The sequence below is a fragment of the Corylus avellana genome, chromosome ca3, assembly GCF_901000735.1.
Source record: "Corylus avellana chromosome ca3, CavTom2PMs-1.0".
NCBI lineage: Eukaryota > Viridiplantae > Streptophyta > Magnoliopsida > Fagales > Betulaceae > Corylus > Corylus avellana.
The window spans coordinates 14,225,226-14,241,119 of NC_081543.1; the positions used below are offsets into that span (position 1 = coordinate 14,225,226).

General features: G+C 35.7%; 2 protein-coding genes across 5 annotated transcripts; one reads left to right on the forward strand and one right to left on the reverse strand.

Moving 5' to 3' along the window:
• Nucleotides 1-955: 955 nt before the first annotated feature.
• On the reverse strand, nucleotides 956-2,236 carry LOC132174155 (uncharacterized). Its single transcript, XM_059585849.1, has 2 exons — nucleotides 2,213-2,236; nucleotides 956-1,687 (listed from the first exon to the last, which is right to left on the reverse strand). The coding sequence occupies exons 1-2, from the start codon at nucleotides 2,234-2,236 to the stop codon at nucleotides 956-958; spliced, it is 756 nt and encodes a 251-aa protein (XP_059441832.1).
• A 2,711-nt stretch (nucleotides 2,237-4,947) lies between these two features.
• On the forward strand, nucleotides 4,948-15,241 carry LOC132173633 (uncharacterized). Of its 4 annotated transcripts, XM_059585179.1 has the most exons (13): nucleotides 4,948-5,346; nucleotides 7,896-7,995; nucleotides 8,888-9,113; nucleotides 9,210-10,017; nucleotides 10,958-11,025; nucleotides 11,114-11,181; nucleotides 13,089-13,192; nucleotides 13,686-13,758; nucleotides 13,840-14,020; nucleotides 14,159-14,251; nucleotides 14,452-14,650; nucleotides 14,745-14,834; nucleotides 14,910-15,241. In XM_059585179.1, exons 3-10 carry the CDS (start codon nucleotides 8,909-8,911, stop codon nucleotides 14,242-14,244), a joined length of 1,593 nt encoding a protein of 530 aa, XP_059441162.1. In that variant the 5' UTR covers nucleotides 4,948-5,346; nucleotides 7,896-7,995; nucleotides 8,888-8,908; the 3' UTR covers nucleotides 14,245-14,251; nucleotides 14,452-14,650; nucleotides 14,745-14,834; nucleotides 14,910-15,241. The 4 variants fall into 4 exon arrangements, with proteins under 4 accessions (XP_059441162.1, XP_059441160.1, XP_059441159.1 ...); XM_059585177.1 differs by having other exon boundaries at nucleotides 4,949-5,346; nucleotides 7,891-7,995; nucleotides 14,159-14,650; XM_059585176.1 differs by having other exon boundaries at nucleotides 4,949-5,346; nucleotides 14,159-14,650.
• Nucleotides 15,242-15,894: the final 653 nt, after the last annotated feature.

Here is a 15,894-nt window from a genome sequence, read left to right on the forward strand (position 1 = left end):
AGATAAATTTAATCATTTAATCATTACTTTGGGTTATTATTGGACCAGTTTGATTTTGATATTGTGATATTGATCGTTGTAAATGTGGGTAATTACTTGATACTTTAATTACCTTCTCAAAACTTGATGAATTAGAAACAAAATGGAATATGAATTGAATCTTGTTTTGTCCCTCCACTTGCCACACAAGCAGGTTTTTCACCCTCTCCAAGAAGGAACCAGAAGATAAAAAAGGAGATATAAAGAATAAGCGTAAATTTTAGCATTACTCTTTACTGCAATAGAGCAAAATCACTAAAGCTGAATTATGAAAAGATGTGTGATTTTTAGCGTTACTCTTTCCTTATATAAGAGCAACATTAGTTGTAAGAAACCACACCAAAAAAGGCCCTGGAACTTGCTGATGGCCATTTATTTTTCTCTGCAAGAATCAACACCACATTCAAAGTAATCAGAACAAATCCCTCTTAATTGAGGTATTGGGGCATTTTAAGACAAAATTAATAATAAAGAGCAAATTGCAACATATAGTTCATACCTGCTTACATGCGAGTACTATGTCATGACAGCAAATATGTTGCCAGTTGTAAGAAGGCAACATTTGTTGAATTAAACGGAAGAAAAATATTTGGTTTCTCTCGTCTATTTCCGCATGAGAGGTGAATAAATTTATCATTAAATTTATGTGACCTACACATGAATTTCACATATTCAATAATAGATTTAAAAAATAAAGATGAACAAGATATATGTAGGAGAATAATACCAAACCCATCTTTTAAACGGAATAGAAAGAATTCGGTTTTAATGATTTGATTATTACTTTAATTTTTTGAAAAAAAAAAAAAAGATGCAAAAGAAATAAATAAACTTAGACCTATGAAGGCCCACAGGCAACCCTTTCACGTTTTTTTTTTTTTTTTTTTTTAATCAAACAAAGGAAAAGGGAAAGGGGCTACAAGGGAGGGTCCTTGCCACTCCTAAAACGAACAGAACTAAGAAAAGAAGAAGAAGTGGGAATGCTTCCAAACACATGGTGGGAAGCGGCCCATCTAGCTACATTATGTGCACAAACATTTGCACTACGAGAAATCTTCAAAGCTGACCAAACAGGAATGGAGAGCAGAAGATCAAGAGTATCAGAGATCACAGGAGCCGAAACCCAATCAGAGAAAAGGTGTGGGTCTTTGATAGCTACAATAGACAGGAGGGAATCACCCTCTAAAATCAAAGAGGAACAACCTACTGAGACAGCGAGAGAAGTAGCCAACAGAGCCCCATGAGCTTCACCCAAATTAGCATCCATAGACGGCAATTTTTTGGAGCACACAGCCAAGAAGTTACCTTCATGATCTCTGAGAGTTGCTGCAGCTACAGCAAAATTAGGCCTAATGGCCACATCAAAATTAGCCTTAAGAGAACCAGGAGGAGGGGAAAGCCATTCTGCAGAGAGGGCATCTCCAGACTTCCATGCATGAAGATGGTGGAGAGTAGTAGTGCGAATCTTCTTCAACACAGCTTCCGGGTCAGGATGGGATCCACCATGAATAAGAGAGTTACGGGAGAGCCATATCTGATCGAAAAGAACCAAAACAGAAATCTGGAAGCTATGGACATCCTGCGGCTGAATACCAAGAGAAACAGTTGGATGCAGCAACGACTTGGCCCAAACAGAACCGTTTTGTTTCTAAGCATGTGGTGACATTTAAAGGCCTATACAAAAGCAAATATCTTGCACCCCACTAAATAACGAATTGTCTTTTGCTCTGAAAATTCTATTTGTATATATACATGCACCGGATCTGTCTATGGTATTCTCATTTCATGGGTTTGATTGAAATATAAAATTTATGAAAAAGAATTGAGCTTCATTCTAAATATATTACTACACTATATACTTTACAAAATTGGACAATCAAGTTCCAATATTATATTTTGTACGGAGTAATATTATTTTTTACATTCATTTTACTTCGATTGATGTAATGTGTTTTAAGTAATATTTTTATATCAAATACTTAAAAAGTATTACTTAAACATGTCACTGCAATCAATATAAAATAAATATAATAAATTAGTATGAAGAGAAATCTTCTTTTATTTTATTTTATTTTATGCAGTAGTATTACTCTCTTGAACCATTAAAGAAAGATCTCATGTTTTTGCTTTACAAAACCCATATGACCCAAATGTCGTGATCAAGATTCTATACATTTCCACATCTTGAAATGACCATAGTACCCTTAGTTTGTGAAGATATATAATACATTTCCACATCTTCACGATGAGGAAGGGTGGGACCAAATCTGGAAGCCCTTATTGACCAATTTGCATAATGCAATTATTTGTTCAAAAAAAAAAAAAAAATTGACCAATTTGCATAATGCAAGAGGCTGGGAGGCTGGGAGGCACACCCTGTTCTCTCTCTTTTTTTTTGCAATTATGTGTAGATTTATTTATTTATTTATTTTACTGTTATGGGTGAATATAGTTTGGTATGGGCAGTGGCGGAGCCACGTTACCCCTTCGGGATGCGGCACCCCAAGGATTTTAATTATTTTATTTTTTTTAACCCTAAAAAAAAAAAAAAAAATCTTTTTACAAAAAATTCTATTTTTTTTACCCTCAAAATTCTTTTTTGTTTTAACCCACGGCACCATCAAAAAATTGTTTTAACCAACGGCATCCTCAAAAAATTCTAGACACTTTTTTTTTTCTTCGTATTTCTGTTTTTTTGATATAGTGTCGAAATGTTATATTTTTAATATATTTTTGTGATGCATATATTGTGTGAATTACCAAATTTTTATGGTGAAAAAAATTTTTAAGACGCCAAAAAAATTTTAGCGACACCCCCAATATAGAATGGCTGGCTCCGCCACTGGATATGAGGGAAAGTTATTTATATTTCCAGCTTTATGGCTATTTTGTGGATATAGTTGTTTTTTTAAAAATTTATTTACGTTTTTTTTTTTAAAAAAAAAATTCACTGTGACGATAAACAAAGCATATTATAAACTTTTTATTCTCTGTTTTGAATTTGAAGCAAAACCACTGTCCCCACAAAGCGTGTGGAATTTTGGCGCTACAAATCCACGCGTTTTCTTTCCCCAAAACCACTAGCCAACGCTTTTAAATATTTTCAGTAGAGCAGAGGAGAGACACGCCTTTGTCTTTGCAGTAGAGCAGAGCATTCCGGCTTGTTCTCCTTTTCTCTCTTCGGGAGAGACCCGTTCCCCTCTTTGCTTAGAAAAAAGAAAAGAAAAAAAAGTAGAGCAGAGGAGAAATGGAGAATATGAATCTGGTGGTAGATTTGAGATATGTGGTTCCCCCACTCATCAATCTCGTCAAGCCTTTGGCTCCAGATCATCCTCACTTGAATAACGAGATACTTGTGATGATGGCATGTCTGGCTCTTGCCATTGCCACACTACTCTTCCTCTTCACCTCCGTCAAGCTCCCTCTTACTCTCACGGTGGAGCGACTTCGCTTGAGACCTGGAGATTTCTCCGCTCCCCTCACTCTTTCATTGCTAGCCTCCCTCTTTCTCTCATCATCACTTTTCTGGGGTGTTTTTCCCATGCTCGTAATCATATCACCTTGGTATGAAATTCTGCTGGATCTGTTGAAGCGCTTTATCTTCTGGTTCGGTCAAACCCTCCGAGCCATTCCTGATCTTATCGTTATCTGCATCACCCAACGTCCTCATGCTGAACTTGAAGCAGCTCAAGCTTAGGGGAACAACGTATGACCACTTCTTTCTTTTATAGAGCTTCATCGGCGCAGTCTTATATCATATATATGCTACTATTGTATACTAAAATTCGATATATCGGGCAGCAACAAGAGAGTGGGATATATATATATATATAGTAAACAGTATTATTATTATTATTTTTTTCTTAATATGTAATGAAAGAGAAGGTTGTGTTATAATTATTGTATGTAATAGTTTTCACGCTATAGAAAATTCTACTTATGATGGATATGCGAAGATATTAATTTTTAATGATTTTGGTCCCCGAATCATATCAAATTTTGAACTCTCATTAGTTATCGAAACCCCAATTCATCTCCCAGTAATCGGATTTATTCTAAGTTTTTTTTTATAAGCATTAAAAAAGGAAAAAAATTTGAGCCATGGGATAATTATGAATAAATTGATAATTAAGTTGCACATTTGAGCTCGTACTTCGGTCAAAGTCCTCAAAATAAGAAAGCAACAAAAATTTCCCGTTTGATTTCGAGACAGACCAAGAATCCTCCGAAACAAACAGGGCAGATTCGCTTGCAAATATAGGCAATTTTTGCTTGGACTTGTTGTCTTGAGCTGTTGCAACAACGTTGTGATACTAAAATTGATGTAGTCTAGAAGCCATGAATATTTTGGGTCAGATGTATCACACGTCAATTTGATGGGCCTGAGCTAATAGAGGAAAAAAAAAACTTAATGGGCCTGAGCTTCACTTTTCGGGGGACGAGTCAAGATGACCCGATTGGGCCCTTTCATCTAACTAAGACCATCTATGGCCTAATTACTAATCAATCTCTCATAAACTCAATTGGGCCCAAAGATTTTTAAAAACACAATTTTGTTCCAAAATTCTAGCTACATGGATCAAAACTTAAGAAACAGCTTTTTGTTTTTTGTTTTATTTTTAAAAAAAGGAAAAATATAAAATGGCCTAACTCAACTCAGTCATTTGTAATTTAACCTCTTAATGTTCAAAATGTAACAAAATAACCTCAAACTACCAATTAATTATAATTTGGCCACTCCATTAATCAGCACGGTCAAAATAGATGAAAAATTTAAATCGACATCATTTTATTAAGTTTAAGTTATTAAAATAAAATTTTTGGAAAAAAAAAAATCTAATTAAAAAAAAATCCAGCTAAACTTGCCATTTTGCTTTCAAAAACACCCTTGCACGACAAACATATGAGACTTCCGTCAATGCTGTTTCTTGAGGAGAGATTCAAGTGTCTGCCAAATACTGAAAAAAAAAAAAAAAAAACATTTATTCTTGAAATCAATCTCTCTCTTCACCCAAATTCGTAACCGCCTCCCCTCTGCTCATCTCAGTTTGCTCTCTTCATACAAAAATCTTTCATCTCCCCCTCTCTCTTTCTCCTCTTTTTTCTTCCCTCTCCTCTCACCGACGGCCGGAGACGGCGAAGGCCAAGAACTTCGTCTTCTTCGTTCCAGTTCGTCACTTCCAGCTCAAAACCTTCTCCTATCCGGCTCACAGCTCGTCAACGATTGTTTTAAAAATTAGGGGTTTTACGAAATAAGTTTCTTAGGGTTTATTTGTGAATCGCGGCCGTTCAGTCTCTCGATTCCAGGTATCTCTCTCCATCTCTTCTATCTCTCATCTCTCGCCCTCTCTCTGTATTTCTATCTCTCATCTCTCGGTTTGTTTTGGAAGAAGATAGGGTTTCATTTGATGTGTTTTGTGATTTGGTACTTATTTCTTTGTGGGTCTTAAATTGACATGTATTGTGATTTAGATTCGTTATTTCGGTCTCTGTTTCATATTGATTTCGGGTGATTGTGGTTGATGAAGCTTAAATCAATTTGGGTATTTGTTTCGGTGATTGAAGGGTTGATTAGGTGTTCTTGTTCAGTTGTAGTTGATTAATTGATTGCAAATCTTGGGGTTTGATTTTGGAGGTTTTGTGGTTGAATTGAAATGTTCTGGCTGTCAAACCAATTGGGTTTCGAGAGGAGTTTTGATTTGGTGATTTTTGGGGGATGGCCAAAAACCTCACATCTTCAGCCATAATGCTATGGGAGAGATTGGAGAGGATATTGCTATGGGAATAGAACTCTGAGTTCGTACACTCCAATCAAGAAGATAAATGGTTTCAGCATCTGATGGTACACTCCAATCAGTTGATCAAATACTTGCAAAAAAAAAAAAAAAGTAGATTAAAAAGATAAGTCAAATAAGAAGGATTAAAAGTCCAATTAGTTGATGAAAAATTAAAAGAAGTAGAAAAATGGTTTCAGCATCTGATGGAACATCTTAGAATAGGGGAACCTTTCTTTTTTCCATAAAGATTATAGGTAGGTACTGTCCTAGTTTCTGAGTTTAGAAGCTGGATGTTTGTATTAGTTAGTCTCTGGTTGAGGAGTTTCTAGTTGGGTTTGTAAGGAGCCTGTTTGTAGGCTCCTTTGTTGTGTGTAAGCTGTTGTAGCTGGTTGTTTAGTTTGTTTCTAGTGTCGAATGAAATTTTACTTATTCATCCAAAAAAAAAAAAAAAAAGGTACTGTCCTAGTGAAACCCACATTGTAACTTTAGAGAGTCAATTGTAACTTTTTTAAGTTTAGGGACACATTGTAACTAGTGAAACCCACACATAAAACATAAGAACATAATAAAATCCTAAAACGTTTATCTGATGGGTAAAAACTACGTATATACCCTTGACTCTTAAAATTAAAGTAAAAGAAAATGGACTTTCATTACCTGCATCGAGGAAAGAGGGAGAGAGAGAGAGAGAGAGAGAGAGAGAGAAGTGATAGTAAGAAATTTGAAAAGAAATAACAAATACCTTGCTAGAGGGCCTGAGATTCAACCATAATGAACAAATCTTTCTCTGAACAGGGCAATGGGTCTGAGAACCAAGTCAAGCATTTCACAACTCTTAATTCTATGTTATTATGCTAAGGATGTTCCCAAGGTGAGAGTAATAGCGTCAGGACTAATTTGTAGTGTACAGTCAGCTGATTTATTATCCATGTCATCAGATACCTTAATCTAGCATATAGAGAGACAAAGCCTCCCCATCACACATATTTTCACCATATTGAGTAGATAATTTGTTCTCTGCTATAATGCAATTTATCTGTTAGCTGGTCTCACCCATTCCCCAAGCCTAATATAATCTTCTATAGCCTATTGATGCTTGTGTACCAACATGTTTTGCCAGCATTAATGTTAATTTATAAGTTAGTGGGAAGAAGAATCATGCACATTAAAAGCTTTCAATTTGTGCTCAGTTTTTGTTTATTATCCATGTCATCAATTTGTCCCCAATACCTTTATTCCCTTACATCTTCAACAGAGCAAAGAGCATGAGCAAATTATCCAATTATCCTTCACTAATGGCCAGCCAACTGTGATTTCTCAATGAGGCAGAGAATTTTTCCCTATAATACTCGGCCACCCCTAGGGCCATGGGGTGGCCCCAACTGGCCCTTGGGGGTGGCTCTCATGTCTTAGGTGGGGTGGTCGGCCACTCCATATATTTTTATTATTTTATTATATATATTTTTAGAAATTTAAAAGATATTTTATTATTTTTTAATTAGTGAGACACACGGCAGCTTCTAGACCCTTAGATGAGATTCAATGGCTAAGATTTAAAAAAAAATTTGATGAGCAATTTTCCAGCTATTGTTAGGATCCCGGTGCTTAATGCTTACATAAATTAATAAACACACATATATACATCTAATATCTTTACTTAAAGATATATAAAAAGTGGGAATGCAAGCAAACGATGATTTTTCTTTTGCACTTTAAATTTATTATTTTACTATTATTTTACCCTTACTCTTTGTTCATCATGATTTGGTTAGATAAGGTTATTTTTGTCTTTTGACATTTCTTTAGATTGCGAAACTACTAATTTGCCCTTCATGAATCTAATACATTTAAAAAGTTGTGTGGATATTTTTGTCTTTTATCTTAATCTTGAAGCTATAATAAAAGCACCGATTCCACAGGAACAGTAAAAATTTTGTTTGAGAGTAAAATGACTATTTTGACCTTCTTGAATAAAAAGAACTTGAAAAGTTGTTTGTACATTTTTGTCTTTTTAATGCAACTACTCCCACTTCCCCTCCTATTTCTTTGTTAATTTCTTCCTCTCTTTGTCTAGAACAGAGAGAAAGATCGAGAGAGACGAGCGGAGAGTGAGATGCTAAGATAGAGGGAGGCTGAGAAACAAACTAAAGATAGCTATTGCTGGATATTGCTTCCTCAGGTTAGTGATTGAGTATTGCTATTGCTGGGTTTTTTTTTTTTTGTGTGTGTGTTTGTGTGGGAAGTTGATTTAGTGGTAAAGTATTGACCTTTGGATGATTGGTTTCTTTGTATGATTTTTAACAAGTTTGGGTATGATTTTTCCTGGGTGAAATTTGATGGGTTTTCTTTAATTGTTTCTTCCTCTCTTTGTCCAGCACAGGTTAGTGATTGGGTATTGCTGAGTTTTTTTGTGGGAAATTGATTTAGGATCCTTTCTATGACTTTTATAGATAAATTTTCAATTTTTCCTGGGTGAAATTTGATGGGTTTTCTTTAATTGTTTCTTCCTCTCTTTGTCCAGCACAGGTTAGTGATTGGGTATTGCTGAGTTTTTTTGTGGGAAATTGATTTAGGATCCTTTCTATGACTTTTATAGATAAATTTTCAATTTTTCCTGGGTGAAATTTGATGGGTTTTCTTTAATTGTTTCTTCCTCTCTTTGTCCAGCACAGGTTAGTGATTGGGTTGCTGGGTTTTTTTTTTTTTTTTTTGTGGGAAATTGATTTAGTGGTTATTTAACTTATTTTTGTCTTTCACACCTTTTTTCTTCGTTCTTCTTTGACACAAAAGATGGCTTTTGACTGTTTTCTTCAAAATCGTCTGATTGAAATTGGATTCAACTTGATTTTGCTATTGCCTGGTTTGTGTTTGATTTTTTGCGCCTGTGGAAAATTCCAAAATATAGTTAAAATGCTGAAATAGGCAATTGTAGCCCATTAATAGAGTTTGCTTGGGTTTTGGCAGTAGTAGAGGAGCTAAAAACCCTTTTGATGTTGCTAGGAAACCTACTGGAGTAACTTTATATTTGGCATGAAATTAAGCTCTATAATAAGAATCTACTTCGATTTTAGGAATTTCATTGATATTGAGCAATGGCGGCGGTTTCAACTTCGGGACCCAAGTCCCTTAAAGAATATCTAAAAAGATATGTGAGCAATGGTGAAGAAGAGCAGAAAAAGAAGAAGAGGAAAAAGAAGGTTGAAAGTAAACCAGATGCGAGGGGCGTTTTAGTTGTGGATGAAGATCCAGTTTGGCAGAAACCAGTAAATCTTGCAGAGGAAAATGAAGATTCAGATGGTAAAAAGTCATCATGTTCTGTTTGTGTTATATGGTTTGCCATTCTGGGTTATGCATGTTATTATGGTGATGATCATTTTCTAATGTTTTATGTAGATGAAGAGAAGCCACAAGTTGATGAGGACATTGAGGTTAAGCGGATGAGGAGGCTCGAACAACTGAGGGCCAGGCGTCCATATAATGCCATATCAGATGATGGAAGTGGTTGGGTTCCACTCTCTCCTAAACATGGGAAATCTAGTGACCCGTATTCTGATATGTCACCACCTCGTAAACAAAGGGTTCGGAACGACACACCTTCACCAGAACCTGAACTGAAGCCTTCAGATTCTGGCAGAGATAACACCGATTTGTCACCTGCACGGCAGTGGCGGAAACACCACCATACTCCATCACCTGAACGTGATACAAAGCGTACATATTCCACTGACCTGAACTCTGATATGTCTCCACCTCGCAAACGGAGGGTTTGGAATGACACACCTTCATCAGAACATGGAGTGAGGCCTTTAGAATCTGACAAAGCAGATGCTGATTTGTCACCTCCACGGCAGCAGCAGAAGCGTCATCGTACACCATCACCATCACTTGACATTTCTCCTCCTCGACGGGGTCGTCGTGATTCTCCATATCAAGATGACTTCCGCGCTTCCCTGGGGTCAGACCTTTCACCTCCAAGGAAAAGCCGGAAGGATGTTGGGAGAAATGGGCCGCCTGATCTTTCCCCTCCACGTAGACATCGAATCGAAACCAATGCTTCAGGTGCATCTTTGCCGACAGACCTTTCTCCACCAAGGAAAAGCCGAAAGGAAGTTGCAGTGAAAGAGCAACAAAAAACAGGCCTGGTTTCTGGTCAAGACATCAGTGAAGAGATTGCTAGAACTAAGAAGAATGATTGGTTGAGGTATACAACTACTTTATGATGTTGAAATTTCACATTTCTTTTTAAATTCACTCTGATGATGTCACTTTCATGGTCAATGAATTATGCTTACCATCTTTATTGAGTCATTTTAAATATTTCATTTCAAATTTTTTTGTCTTATATCACATTCAAAACCAATCCATCGTGAGCTTAGTTGCCATATATAATTTGTGTTTTGTATCATGCTGTTAGAACGTTTGGTTTCTCTTGTAGCTAGCAATGAGACTTTACATAAAATCAACAAACTTCTGCTGACCTCTTGTTCCGATGGTGTACTCATCCAATGCTGCAGTAGAGTGATATTTAAGTTTTTCTTGATGAGCATTGTTGCATGCAACCTTTGGATAAGTTCCCATTTGCATGGTTAGCAACAGGGTCTGCGTTAATTGTGCCCAGGCTAGGAAGGTAGGCTGTATGGAATCCTCCTTCAGGATTCATTGAGGCTGCATATATGATCTTCTCTAACAGTCAGCATTTACAGTATTAAGCTTACAAACGCATGCATTGGTTACGTAGTTTCCATAATGGTCAAAATTGGCTTTGCCCTCTATAAGGGGAAGCTACAGATACTTGTCTGTGAGTGTATGTGCATTAGGCATTGGCATAAACGGTCATGATTTACAATCCTCACTATATATAAAGTCTATCTGGTCTGCTTGTATGTGATTAGAATTTTGTCTGAATTATGGTGTATGATTATTTTTCTTTCCTTTTAGTATGGGGCAAGGAAATAGAGTTATGGATTAATGTAGAATATTACTGTGGTCAGTGATCAGTTCTTTTATGTATTATTACTCTAATAAACACGGCCACAAATAGGAATATAGATTTGAGGTTTATATTATTATGCTCTTTTTTTAATTTTTGGTTTAGTAAATGTAAGTTGTTTATTGTGTCTGATATTTGTTCCTCTGTGTAGGTTTAACAAGATGGATCCTTCTATAAGTGGTCGAGGGGCGGAACCTGTATATCGTGATAGGATAAAAGGTCAAGAAAAGTCTTTTTTGTTAATTTTTTAATGTTATGTCTAGCTTGGTGGTGCATGCAAGCTTTGTCTCACTCGTCAATGCTGCAGGAGAGCGTATATCGAAGGAAGAGTTCCTCAAATCAAGGCAGAAAGTAAAAGTAGAAGAGAAACCCAAGGTACTTTGGAATAGAACCTTGAATATGTCATGCTTGAGTTGTGATATAGTGAGTCATGTTTGACTAGTGAATTGTGTCATGATCCAGAATCCACAGAAATTATTCTTATCAATATAATTGACCATATTTTAATAATAACTGTCATGCATGATTTTTGTGATCTTTTTCCTTGTTCTTGATCTTGCTGGGTGTTTTTATCTTATATATTTCCTATGTACTTGGGTTGCGCTTCTTGCAGCTTTTAATAAATTTGCTTTATTTACCAAAAGAAATTTTAGTAATAACTTTTGTTATAAAAATTACACATCCTAGTGGCTGAACCTTTAATATGGCAAATTCTATGTGTGTGTATGTGTGTGTGTGTGTGTGTGTGTATTTTGTGGTAATCAAGAAATTTTGTGTCTTGAATGTGACACAAAGTTTCCCTGTTTTAGATTGCTTATATTAAAGCATTAACACAAGAGTAACAGCTTCAAATTATCAACCTTTAGATTTCCTTTTTAGCCATGTTTGCGGCCTTTTTGACATTTCTTCTTTCATGATGGGGGGGTGGTGAAGATTCTATTTCTATACATATAGGAAATTTAAGTATTGGGAGTTATTCACTTTAGACTGTTGCAAAAAAAATCTGCTTTTAAAAGGGAACACTTTCCAAGGTTTTTTTTTTGTGTTCTTTTTCTCCTTCTAGATAAGCATTTCTCCTGTATACTTCATGTGTACCTAGATTGTGCTTTGCGCTTTTAATAATATTTCAATTACTTGTATATATATATAAAAATGAACACTTTCCAAGTGATCTATGTCTGAGGAACTTTATGGTGGTTCTCTTTTGAATATGTCAGGTGTCATATTATATTGTATTATAAATTTAATGTTTATTCTTTAAATAGGACATTTTGAACTCATCCACAAAGTTGAATGGTATAGATATGACTTGGCAGAAAGTTTTCCTTCTATTTATTTGTATACATATGAATCGTAAAGAAGATGATGCTACAAACATGGAAAGTGGCCTGGAATAGTGTCCATGTCTCTAATTTTTCTGAGTTTTTGGAGTTATGTTCTTCTTTTTCTATAATTTAAGGGTTCTCTTGTATAATCCCTATGTACTAGGGTTGCACCCCTCTATGATTTGAATGAATATACATTACTTATAAAAAAAAAAATTATTTGTCATGAGTGGATGTCTGGACAACCATTTGGGAGCAATAATTGATGCTCCTAGTCTTTCTTCAGTTATGTGATGTCTATTTTAGCTTTGGCTGAATAAGCTTTTCATTTTATTCTAAAATTATGGATCTTTGATTTTGACTAATGATTAAATATCATGTTAAATTTTTACTTATCAAAAAAAAAAATCATGTTAAATTTTTGTCAAGGATAGAAATGTTGCCAGTTGGGTTGTGAGGGATAAGGGCTAGTTGGGGTATGGGGCCTATGCCCCTGTGGATGTGTGTGAGCTGAGGATTAATTTTTTATTTTTTTATTTTTTCCAATTGTTTGTGAGGACTTAATTGTGGTGGGGAGAGAACCAGTCTTGTGCCAACTGCAATGTGATGATGTTCATCAAAGCTATGAAAGTTCTCGTTTTCCTCATCCTTTTTTCATATCTTGAGAGACTTTATTAGTGTTGCTATAGTTATTCTGTTAATTCTCAAAGAGACTTGGTGGTTATCAATACTACTCGGTGAAGAAATTCTATTCCAGTATGGGGGAATGAGAAGTAAAGGCTTCTAGATATGTTAAGTGCATCTTGGTTGAGGACTTGGGGAATTAGTGAGCAAGTTTTAATTTCTCTTTCTGCTGTGTTGTAGCTTGAGTTTAAAGCTTCTTTCCTTGAAAAATAAACTTTTATCTGTTTCTTGTAGAAGGAGAGTTAATATTCATTTGCTGTGTGTTTTTATCAGGAGGTAAAGTTGGAATGGGGCAAGGGCTTGGCTCAAAAGCGGGAAGCTGAAGGTAGGTTGCAGGAGTTGGAACTTGAGAAGGACAAACCATTTGCACGAACCAGGTAAAACTAAAGATGTCAGATATCAAGGTGCCTTTTTCATTTAAACGTGTTCTGTGTTTTCAATGACATATTTTGCTTTTTCCAGTATAGTCATGGTGACAAATTTTTTATATAGTATTTTTAGACATTTTATCATGCCACAAATATTTGGGCATATTTTTTACCATGTGTTTAGAAGATCTTATAGGTGGGGAAAAGCCGTTGTAATTGGTGTTTATGACTGTTAATGTAATCCAGCACAATAAGTGGGTGCAAATACAGGTTCTGGCCTGTTCTCTGTGGTGCCCGACTAAATTTGGGGTCCTTTACTGATTATAGATTACTTATGGTAACAAAAAGATGATTTGATGAATAATATATTAGCTGTGCTTGACTGCATATCTATACATCTTCTGTTCAATAAAGGCACTATCGTTACATTCATTTTCCTGTCTTCCTTTGTGTACACCTAGTTGCTATTTTAGGAATTAATCAATGCGTTCCTGGTCTGTAGAGATGATCCGGAACTCGACAACATGATGAAAGAGAGATTAAGATGGGGTGATCCCATGGCGCATTTGGTGAAGGTAAGTAATTGACTTGCTTATTTTTTGTTCTGAAATTAAAGTAGTTAATGCTGATTCAACATATCTCCTTGAGATTTGCAGAAAAAGCATCCTGAATTGAATCTCCCGAACCTAGGGGATAACGAGCAGATGAAAGAATCAGGGTTTATTATTCCTCAAGACATTCCCAATCACAGCTGGTTAAAAAGAGGATTGGATGCTGCACCAAATCGATATGGTATACGACCAGGGAGACATTGGGATGGAGTTGACCGTAGTAATGGTCAGTTCACTTGTCAAATGTTTTATATATAATTTTCCATTAAGCTATGGAAACTTACACCAAAGAAACAAAAAAGGATTTACAGAAGTATGTTTAGCATTTAGAATTGATTAATTGATTTTATTTTGCATCTTGTAGGATTTGAGAAGGGATTGTTTAAAAGGACGAATGAGAAACGAGCTACAGAAACGGAAGCATATCTTTGGTCTGTATCCGATATGTGACTTGAAGGTAATAGTAGAATTCCCAGTTGCAGTGATGTGGTTCCATTCCAGGTAATTTTTGTTGCCTGAACTGTGGACTAGACCAGAATTTTGTCAAGCGAGTAGGTGTGAAGGATTTGAGTGTTGGACTATTCTTGTTGCGGAGTGTTTGAAAAAAGTAAATATAGATGATATGGCTTGACATTTGTCTACTTTTTCCCCGCTTAGGCTTTTCCTTCAATGGAATGTGACCATAATGATCTTTTAGAATGTCACATGGCCAAATTGAAAGATGTGAACTTTTTCTGGACAATTGGTTGCTGATCAAAAGCCGATTTGAATGCCAGTCGGTTACTATTTGTATCGCTATTCTTCATGATTTGTATCAATACCGTGACTGAATGATGGGATTGGAAGTTGATAAAAGGTATATATTAAAAAAGGAAAAAATCTCCCTTTTATTCTACTTCAGAGGAAATCTGAAACAGGACTTTACATACTCATAACTTGATTGTTTCCAGCCAGGATGCTATATTGATTACTATGGATCCACGAAATCTTGAACTTTTCATTTGGCAAGCTGTCCAACGCAATTATAGCTTGGCGAGAAGGTTAGACAAATTTCCCTCAATTTTAATTGTGTTCAACCTCCTGCATGAAGCTTACAACGATGGTAATCTACGTAGGTGTGGATCCTTAAACCATGGCTGGATATATTCTTTGAGGTAGCACACGCGCCGACGTTGGCCAGATATGTTCACCAGTGGGATCAGATGACACTTTGTTACCCGCCCTCTGCCGCAATGTCTTAGATATTAAGCACCACGGTCTTGCCACTGTTCCAGGACTATGATGTAGTTGCTATAGGCTTTGGCCTCCATTCATACCAGATACTACCATAAATGACTAAAAGAAGTGAAGAAACTAGGGGATTAGCGATGCCGTGTATTTCAGCGTTATTAGCTTGCCTTGGCCGCTAGCATAATTGAAATTAATAACATAATTATTTTTTAGGATAGATTATTATAGGGGGCCTTCAATCTTAACGGGGTTATCCATTTTCACCTACATAGATGAATTGTTTTAAACGGTATAAAAGATTCAGCAAGTGAAGGGTTCTTATATAAGTTATAACCAACTGAAAAATATGTTTTAAATGCATTTTGTCCATGTATTAACTCACCGTTTAACATCAAATGTAAAAGTGAGTTAATACATTTGGCTCCACTAATTCAAACCAAGATAGAAGTGGTCATTCTGTATTGATCAGGGGAATCACATTCCGGCGTCTAACAATTGATTAGAGGCCATTGGTTCTTGCAGTTTCCATAGCAAAAATAAAGGGTACTTGCTGTGGAGAGGCTTGAAAGAGGAGAGAGACGGGAAAAAGAAAAAAAAAAAAAAAAGAGGAAACCTCACTTTGGCCTCTTAAACTTTCATCTAATTTTACACATTCCCCTTGAACTTTCAAATCTCTCATTTTGGACTACTGAACTTTTAATTACTCTCAATTAGAATCTTTTCGTTAATTTTAGCTGTTAAAAATACAAAAAAAGATCAAAATGTCCTTGATTTTTATTTTTTTAAAAAAATAAAAAATCGTTTTGGAACTTAGAATTTTATACAAAAGTCAGGGGTATAAAGGTTATGTAACGTTTAAAATCTAACGGA

Coding starts and splice junctions, on each gene's coding strand:
- LOC132174155 (XM_059585849.1), bottom strand. CDS start 2,236: ATGGTCATTTCAAGATGTGGAAAT. Junction 1,688..2,212: donor TCATTTCAAGATGTGGAAAT/GTATAGAATCTT, acceptor CCACATGCTTAG/AAACAAAACGGTTCTGTTTG.
- LOC132173633 (XM_059585179.1), top strand. CDS start 8,909: ATGGCGGCGGTTTCAACTTCGGGACCCAAGTCCCTTAAAGAATATCTA. Junction 9,114..9,209: donor GGAAAATGAAGATTCAGATG/GTAAAAAGTCAT, acceptor TGTTTTATGTAG/ATGAAGAGAAGCCACAAGTT. Junction 11,182..13,088: donor AAGTAGAAGAGAAACCCAAG/GTACTTTGGAAT, acceptor TGTTTTTATCAG/GAGGTAAAGTTGGAATGGGG.